Below are 9,485 nucleotides of genomic sequence, written 5' to 3'. Positions count from 1 at the left end.
CATTATGGGGCCGCGCTGCTGCCCAGCCCTGACCGCCTGAGGAGGCGATGCGGGTCCTGGCCCTCGCGCTGGGCGCGCTGCGCCTGGCGGCAGGAGCTTTCGGGGGACTCGCCGACGGTCGACGGGATCCAGTCCGCGCCGCCGCGGTACGCGAGCGTGTCGTAGATCATCGTCAGCTCGACAATTGGGATGGGGAGGACACCACGGAGGACACCGAGGACACTGAGGGTGAGACGTATACGGACACCGAGGACACTGGGGATGAGACGGAGGACACCACGGCCGCTGACACTGGGGATGAGACGGAGGACACCACGGCCGCTGACACTGGGGATGAGGACCATGGCCATGACCCGGACCCCACGCCGCGGCCGAGCTTCGCGCCGACGCCGCGGCCGAGCTTCGCGCCGACGCCGCGGCCGACGCCCGCGCCCGTCGCGCAGGACACCGGGGATGAGGGGACGACGACGAGCGACGCGCTGGACGACTCCACGCTCGTCGCCCACTACGGCTTCAACGACCAGGATGCCGCGGACGACCACGACGACGTCAACGACTACGACGGGACGATCGGCGGCGCGACGTTCGCGAATGGCCGCGACGGGAGCGTCGCGCTGACCTTCGACGGGACGGACGACTACGTCTCGATGCCGTCGAGCCTGACGATGACCCTCATCGGGAGCGCCGCGCGCACCGTGTGCCTGTGGGCCAAGATCGCCGACTTCGACGGCGGCACGCTCTTTTCGTACGACTCGAACCTGGACGGGATGCGGTTCGGCTTCAGCACGGGGACGGCGGCGGGCGAGTTCGCGCTGCTCGGCTATGGCGACGCCTACGACTTCGACGTCACCGTGTCCGGCACCGACGACGGCGAGTGGCACCACTACTGCAACACGTACGACATGGTCGACTGGCGCCTCTACGTCGACGGGGCGCTGGTGAAGACGCAGACCGTCGTGCTGAACACCGGCAGCGCGAACGCGTTCCAGGTCGGCAGGCGCTCCGAGGACGGGAGCTACAAGCACTTTTTCTCCGGCACCATGGACGAGCTCAGCATCTGGTCGAGCGCGCTGTCGCTGAGCAACGTCAAGGAGCTCTACAGCGGCTACGAAGAGGCAGAGAGCGAAGAAGGTAACTCGGACCCCGATCCGACGCCGCGGCCGACGCCGACGCCCGTCGCGCAGCCGGACCCCACGCCGCGGCCGACGTTGTCGCCAATCCCGCGGCCGTCGCCGCGGCCGACGTTCCCCGACCCGACGCCGACGCCGACGCTGCGGCCGACGCCGCAGCCGACGCCGCGGCCGTCGCCGCGGCCCACGTACTCGCCCGCGCCGACGCCGTGTACCGACGGCCTCAGGAGCGAGGAGGACCTGACGTGCCTCGGCACGTCGTCGGTCTACGACGCCACCAGCGAATGCGCCGAGACGCTGGACGGCATCGTCGCCAGCAACGAGGGCTGGTGGTCCTCGGCCTACAGTACGACGGACCAGTGGGTCGCGTACGACCTCGGCGCGACCTACGAGCTCACGGGCGTCTGCCTCCTCTGGGGCAAGTTCTCTACCACCTACTACGCGGCCACGAACGTCCGCGTCGACTACGCGACCTCCGAGGTCACGGCCCCGGCCAACGACCAGTCCTGGACCGAGGGCTCGTCCTACAAGAACTTCGACGGCGAGGCGGACGAGCTCGACGACGGCTGCTTCGACCTCGACCCGCACGTCACGGCGCGGAGCCTGCGGCTCTTCTTCGCCCAGGGCGTCGAGCAGGCCTACGTGTCGGTCGGGGAGTTCGGGGTCATGGCGAGCAAGTGCGACGTCGAGACGTACGCGCCGTCGTTGAGGCCGACGCCGAGGCCGACGTTTCAGCCGACGCCGAAGCCGACGCCGACGCCGACGACGGCCGCGCCGACGCCGAGGCCGACGACGGCCGCGCCGACGCCTAAGCCGACGACGGCCGAGCCGTCCTTCGCGCCCACGGCGTCGTTCATCGACATCACGAGCATCGGCACGCTGTCGACCTGCGTCTCCCTCGTCCCGTGCCGGGTCGACTGGACGTACCGCGGCGCCTCGGACGCGTGCACGACGGTGACCGTCTCGGTGGCGACGACGAGCGACGGCGCCGTCGTCGGATCGGAAACGACGGACAACGACGGCTCGCAGGAAAAGACCGTCTCCGGCGACGCGGAGGTCAACGCGTACACGATGACGATCGCGTGCGCGGACGACGCCACGATCTCCGACGCCATCGACTTCCAGGTGTCCTACACGCCCGCGCCGACCGGCGTGCCGACGTCCGTGCCCACGTCCGTCCCTTCGACCGCGCCGTCGCCCGTGCCCACGCTGCCGCCGTCGACCGCGGCGCCGACGACGTCGCGGCCGACGGGCGTCCCGACGAGCCGGCCGTCGCCGGTGCCCTCGAGCACGCCCGCGCCGTCGGCGGCGCCCTCCGCGGCGCCGACGGCCGCGCCGACGGCGCTGCCGACGGGCATCCCGAGCCCCCGGCCGACGCCGGCGCCGTCGCCCAACCCGACGCCCGAGCCGTCGACGGCGCCGACGCCCGCGCCGACGCCCGAGCCCTCCGTGTCGCCGACGACGGCGTCGCCGTCGTCCCTGCCCACGGCCCCGCCGTCGCCGACGCCGTCGACGGCCGCGCCGACGACGCCGAACCCGACGCCCTACCCGTCGACGGCGCCGACGCGCGACACGGTGTTTTTCTCCGTGGCGCTCGACGCGGAGACGTCGGCCTACGCGACGGCGGACGAGTCCTGCGACGCCTACGTTTCCGCGGGCGTCGACGCCATCGACGGCGCGATCCTGCAGAACTACATCGAGGAGGCCGCGGCGGACCACGGCGAGGCGTCGAGCCCCGTCAAAGACGTGACCGTGTCCTGCGCCGCGGGCGACGCCGCGTCCTCGGGCAGCGTCGCGAACGTCTTCACCATCGAGCTCGAGTGCTTCGCGTCCGCGGTCTTCTCGCACGGCGCCGACGTCGGCTCCGTCCACGACGCGGCCGCGACGCTCGGCGCCTACGTCGCGTCCAAGGTCGACGACGGCAGCTTCGCCGCGGACCGCGCGGCCCTCGCCGCCGGGTCGCGCCGGCGGTTGGACGAGAGCGCCGCGGCGATCTACGTGGACGCGCAGACGGTCTCGGGCTCCGACACGACCGTGTCGGGCACGCTCGGCCCGACGGGGACCCCGTCCATCTTCCCGACGCCGTCGCCCTCGACGCCCGCACCGTCGGCGGTGCCGACGGTGACGCCCTGCGCCGAGCTGCGGGACGAAGGTTTGGTGCTCGACGCGCCGTCGATCCTCGTCGCCAACTTTTCGACGACGGGCGACGCGCTGACGTGCGCCTTCGACGCGGACACGGACCTCGGCGGCTACGACGTCAGCGAGCTGTTCGCCTGCGCCTCGATCCTCGACTTCGACGGCGCCGACGATGCCGAGTGCTACTGGGTCGACGCCCGAACGCTCAGTGCTGGTGTCGCCGACGCGGCGATCGTACCGGGAGACGCGGTCGCCGTCCTCGACGTCGTGCTCCGAGCCTGCGACGGCTTCCGCTGCGACTGCGACACGGCGACGACGTCGTCGACGACGGCGGCGTCGCCCGTGCCGCCGCTGGTCCCCGTCGCGCTCCTCGAAGGCCCGACGACGGCCTCGGTCTGCGAGGGCTTGCGCGTCGGGTCCGCGCCGTCGACGGGCGGCGGCGGCCGGGATCTGTCCTACGCCTGGACCGCGACGCCGACCTGGGCGTCGTCGTCCGACGCGACGGCGGCCGCGACGTTGAGCGCGTACGCCGCCGCGGCGGGCGCGACGCTCGCGATTCCCGTGAGCGATCTCGCGGACCTCGCCACGGCGGGCGTCGACGCCGTCTCCTTCGAGCTGACGGTCACCAACTTCCTCGGCGGCGTCAGCGACTCCTCCACGCCCTTCGTCGTCGACGTCCGCGACGACAACCCGCCGTCTCTGCAGATCGCCGGCGGGGCCGTCCAGGCCGCTTTGGCGCCCGCGGCGCTCTCGGTGAAGGCCGACGCCGTGGCCTCCGGGTGCGACGGGCGGTCCCTCAAGGACCGCAGCGTCACACTCTCCTACAACCTCTCGAAGGTGGCGGACGACGGGAGTCTGGAAGCCACGGGTTTCGTTTCGACCTCGAAAGACGCGCGCTACTTCAAGCTCGCCGCCAACGCCCTGGACAGCGCGACGTCCTACGAGCTCGCGGTCACGGCCGTCGACGCGTCGAGCGGCGCGTCCGTGACGTCCGCCATCACGATCGAGGTGGGCCGCAGCAACCTCGTCGGCGCCGTCGACGGCGGCGACCGCGTCGTGCCTCTCGCCGGCGTCTTGGAGCTCGACGCGTCGACGTCGTACGACCCCGACGACGCGGACGCGGAGTTGGCGTATTCCTGGACCTGCGACGGGGACTGCGACGCGACCCTGGGGCTGGGGCGGGCCCTGGAGACGCTCGAGGTCGACGGCGACGATCTCGGCGTCGGGAGCTTCGCGTTCACGGTCGTCGTGTCGACGGCCGACGGCCGCGAGGCCGCGGCGACGGTCACCCATACGATCGTCGACGACGACCCGCCCGCCGTCGCCATCGACGGCGCGAGTCTGGGAAGCGGGCGAGTCGCCGCGGCCGCGCGCGTGGTGTTGTACGGCGCCGCGTCGCCGTCGAGCCTCGGCGACGACGACGCCCTCGCGAACGAGACGGGCTTCAACTCGACCTGGGTCCTCGACTCCGGCGCGTTGATCGGCGGCTACGGCCTGGAGACGTGGGCGCGGACGGCCGTGACCAAGAGCACGACCTTGACGACGCGCGGCCACGATCTGGTCCTGGCGGCCGGCGCGCTCGTGCCCGGCGCGACGTACACGCTCCGCCTCGAGGCGTCGACGGGCGGCGCGGTGGGCGCCGCCGCCGTGACCTTTGTGGCCGCGACGCCGCCCAAGTCGGGCAAAATCACGGCGAGCCCGGGCCGCGGCCGCGCGCTCGAGACGGCCTTCTCGCTGACGACGTCGTCCTGGACGTCCGACGACCCGCCGCTGGCCTACGCCTTCAAGGCGTTCGTCGGCGACTCGGCGAACGCGAGCGTCTCGACGCTGCGGGCCGCGACGCGCGACGCGTCGCTCGCCGGGGTGATTTTGCCACGGGGCGACCCGAACGTGACGATCGTCGCCATCGCGACGGACGTCTTAGGCGGCCGGGGCGAGGCCCTGGCGTCCGTCGAGGTCGGCGCCGTGGCGTTGAGCAGCGACGCGCTCGCGAATCTGACCAACGACCTACTGGACGCGGCGCTGGCGAACGGCGACTCCGAGGCCGTGTGCCAGACGGTGGTGGCCGCGGCGGGCGCCGCGAGCGGCGACCCGGGCGTCGCCGCGACGCTCGTGGACTCGTTAGCGGACGTCGTCGGCGCGCTGGACGCCGACGCCGCCGCCGTCGAGCAGGTCGCGAGCGCGCTCGCGGCGGCGTCGGGCAACGGGAGCGCGCTCGCGTCGTCCGCGGCGTCGTCCGCGCTCGAATCCGCGGCGGCGCTCGCGCCGCTGAACGACGGCGCCGAGGCCATGACGTCCGTCGCCGCCGCGGGCCTCGCCGACGCGCTCTCGGGGCTGCTGGACTCGGAGCTCTTTCAACCGTATGACAACTCTACGGAAGCGAACGCGACGGACGCGGCGGGGCTTTTGGGCGCGTCCGTCGACGGCATGGGTTCCTCGCTGCTCGTCGGCGCCGTCGCCGGCGAGGCGGCGACGGAGGTGACGTCGGGCGGACTACGACTCGCAGCTAAAAGGTTGGAGGCGGGCGACGGCGACAACATCATCGCGCCGCCCGGCTCGGACACGGCCGTGGCGCTCGGCGGCGACGTCGACGGCGACGTGACGATCACGGAGTTCGACGCGAACCAGCACGCCGGCGCCGAGGGCGGCGACGAGGACGTCGACTCCAAGGTCGTGCGCTTCGGCGTCTCCGGCTCGAGCTCCTCCAATAATCGCGCGACGCTGTCGTTCACGCGGCAAAGCGCCGCCGCGTCGCGGCGCCGCCTGTCGACGAGCGCCAACGCGACGGCCTACGTCCAGTGCCCGCCCGGCGGCGGCGGCAACGTGTCCTACGTCTGCGGCGACGGCCGCGAGCTCACGGTCGCGTGCCCGCCGACGGGTTTACGGGAGGCGAAGGTCGTCGCGTTCGATTGCGCGGCCGTGGACCGCGTGGACCCGGGCTGCGCGTCCTGGCGCAACGGGACCTGGGACCACGGCGGCTGCACCGTGGAGGATCTGGGCAACGGGACGACGCTCTGCGACTGCGACGTGAGCGACGAGCCTCTGGACTATTCCGCCACCTCGAACTCCGTCTTCGGCACGTACGCGTCGGCCTTTGCGGGGCTGAACGGCCGCGACTTGCTGGCGTCGCCTTTGCTGTACTGGACCATGGCGACGCTGGCCGGCATCTGCGGCTGCGTGGCCCTGGTCGGCTACTTCCTGGACAAGCGCGACGCCGCGCGCGCCGCGAAGCGCGTCGCGGCCGCCGCGGCCGCGCCGGCGCCGACGCTCGACGACCTCATCGCCCGGTCCCTGCCGAAATTGGTCACAAACCTCGCGCGCCCCCTGCGTCACACGGCGCGCGTCTTCGTGAAGCACCACTCGTGGCTCAAGGTCATCGGCGTCTACGACGCGAACGCGTCGCGGCCGCGGCGGTCCGTGACCATCCTCTTCCAGCTGCTCACGCTCATGCTCGGCCAGGCCGTCGCCTTCTGGTACGCGTTCCCCGTGGGCTTCTGCGACGACGTCATGAACCCCGACGGGTCGCTCGCCGGCGGGGAGCGGGCGATGCGCAACTGCCTCGCGAAGAAGACGGGCTTCGCGGACATGGTCGCGTTCCTGCTCGACGCGGAGCCCGTGCGCGACGCCTGCACCTGGTACGGGTCGCCCCTGAACAGCGTGCTGCCCGAGGGCACGACGCGGCAGTGCCAGCTGCAGCCGCCGGAGCCGCAGGACGTGGGCTTCAAGCGGCTCCTGCTCATCTTCCTGGGCGTGCTGATCTCCGTGCCCTTCTCGGAGCTCTTCGACGCGACGTTCGTGACGTACGTCTGCGCGCCGCTGAAGAAGGAGCGGGGGTTCCTCAAGGCGCGCGACTCGCTGCGCCTCGCGCGAGGCCCGCCGGCCGGCGGCGCGCCGCCCGCGCCGGACGGCGGCGCGCCGCCGGCGCCGGACGGCGCCGCGGCGCCCTCGCCCGTGCGCCTGGGCCTCGACGGCCGGCCCCTCGCGCCGCGGCGGGGCGCACCGGCCGCGGTCTGCCCGCTCATGGACGCGCCGGACGCGGAGGCCGCGGCGCACGCCGTCGGCCGCGCGCTCTGGCGCAACGTCGGCGTCGACGGCCCGGCCCTGGCCTGGGACGAGCTGCCGACGGCGAAATACTACGCGCTCCGCGCGCTCGGCGCGGTCATGCGCGGCGTGCTCAAGCAGCACGGCGAGCTCGAGGACGCCATCGACGCCGCGGAGCCCGGGAGCGCCCAGTTCCGCGACCTCATGCGCCTCAAGGCGACGTTGGAGTCGACCTGGCGCGTCCAGGCGCTGGACCTGCCGCGGAAGACGCGCCCGCGGAACTTCCGCCGCACGTTCGCGCGCCACGCCTACGAGAAGCTCGTCGACGCCCTGGAGGTCGCGACGGCCTACAGCGAGCGCATGCGCCACCGCGGCGACAGCGCCGAGGCGCGCGCGCTCATCGTGTTGGCGCTCATGCGCCGCCGCTGGTTCAAGGGCACGGAGCTCAAGATCTACGAGAGCCAGCTCCAGGCCGACGGCTTCTTCACGCCGCCGGCAAAGCGCAAGGTCGTCAAGCCCGTGTCGAAGCGAGCCAAGGCCATCGCGTCCGTGCTCTGCCTCGTCGCCTTCGCGGGGCCGCTGCTGTTCCTCGCCGTCTTCGCGTCGTCGGTCGGGCACAAGATGACGCGCGGCTGGTACTTCTCGACGCTGTTCACGATCTTCATGGCGCTCTTCGTCGTCGAGCCTATCACGCACTTCGTCATCCGCGTCGCCGTGCCGGCGGCGATCTACGACCGGCTGCGGTGGATGGACGACCCGACGCGCGCCGACGCGATGCCGCTCCGGCAGCAGCTCTTCGTCAAGCCCTCGGAGTTATTGGCCGCGCCGGCCATCGCGGCCTTCGACGCCTGCGGCGCCCGGCCGCCGCGGAGTCTAGATGCCGTGGCGGCGCACGTGGACCTCGCGAGCGAGGAGCTGCCCGCGCCGCCGGGGCGGCCCCGGTCGCTCGCCAAGCTGCTCGAGCTCCGCGGCGGGGGCGCCCTCAAGACGCCGGCGGACGTCGAGAAGGCGCTCATCTTAGAGGCCGCGCGGGCCTTCGCGGCCGACGAGGCGCGCCACGACGACGAGCGCGACGAGGACGAGGAGCACAACCGCGCGCACGCCGAAAAGGGCGGCGACGAATGGAGCGAGTCGGCCCTCGCGGACCTCAAGAAGCGGACCCACTTCGAGCCGCCGGTCTACCACGCCCAGGCCATCGCCGTCGCCGGGACGATCTTGTTCATGCACCCGGCCGTGCGGTCGACGGTCATCAAGCAGAGCAGCACGATCGCGAGTCTGTTCATCATCGGCGTCAAGCTCCCGCCGTCCATCGAGGCGCTGTTCACCGCGGCGAACGAGTACGTGCCCGGCTGCAAGGTCGTCATCATCGCCTGGCTCGTCGCGGTGTCCCTCGTCGTCGCCGCCGTCGCTGCCTTCAAGGTCCGCAACGTCGTCTACGGCGTCAAGCGCGCCAAGGACGCGGCCGCGCGGACGGCGGGCCGCGCGTACCGCTCCGCGTCCATGCGCTTCCTCGACGTCGAGACGGCGCCGTCGCCGAAGACCGTCTTCGTGGAGCCGGCGCCCGGAGACCGCGGCGCCGCGTACCTCGCGGAGCCGGAGCCGGAGGCCAAGTCCGTGACCTTCGAGGACCCGGCGCCGGCGCCCGTCGTCGCCGTCGCCGCGGCGGCCTTCGCGCCGCCGGCGAACCCGCGGAGCTCGCAGATCCAGAAGGCCGTGCGCCACGCGGCCGTCGTCGCCGCGCTCGCGCCGCGCGACCCGAAGGGCTACTTCGACCTCGCGGAGCAGCAGGTCGTGCTCGAGGCGCGGTCGCGGCCGTCGACGCCCCTGCCGTCCCACATCAAGCGCGCGGCCAAGGCCGCGACGGCCGTGACCGCCTTTGGCGAGGCCGGCGCGCGCGCGTCCGCGCGCGCCGTCGTCGCGCGCGCGGCCGCCGCCGAGGAGACCAAGGCCGCGCCGGCCGACGACGGCGCGGCGCGCGACGAGACGCCGCGAGCCATCTCGCAGGCCCTCGTCTACGCCGTCCCCGAGGACTACGTCGCCGACGACGCGCCCGAGGCCGTCGAAGCCGGCGGCGGCGGGAAGGTCCGGAAGAAGATGCTCGGCAAGCTGAAGAAGAGTGCCGAGGGCCACTCGAAGAAGTTCGTGGGGGAGATGCGCAAAATGTTCTTTCCGACGTAG

General features: G+C 72.8%; 1 protein-coding gene across 1 annotated transcript; it reads left to right on the top strand.

Moving 5' to 3' along the window:
* Window positions 1-47: 47 nt before the first annotated feature.
* AURANDRAFT_68050 (hypothetical protein) lies at window positions 48-9,485 on the top strand (the record flags this gene model as incomplete). The annotated part of the gene is made up of 3 exons (XM_009043675.1): window positions 48-146; window positions 444-1,814; window positions 2,256-9,485. The coding sequence occupies 3 exons, from the start codon at window positions 48-50 to the stop codon at window positions 9,483-9,485; spliced, it is 8,700 nt and encodes a 2,899-aa protein (XP_009041923.1).

Source organism: Aureococcus anophagefferens (assembly GCF_000186865.1).
Source record: "Aureococcus anophagefferens unplaced genomic scaffold AURANscaffold_61, whole genome shotgun sequence".
NCBI lineage: Eukaryota > Pelagophyceae > Pelagomonadales > Pelagomonadaceae > Aureococcus > Aureococcus anophagefferens.
This window is presented reverse-complemented; position numbering and strand designations above follow the sequence as displayed.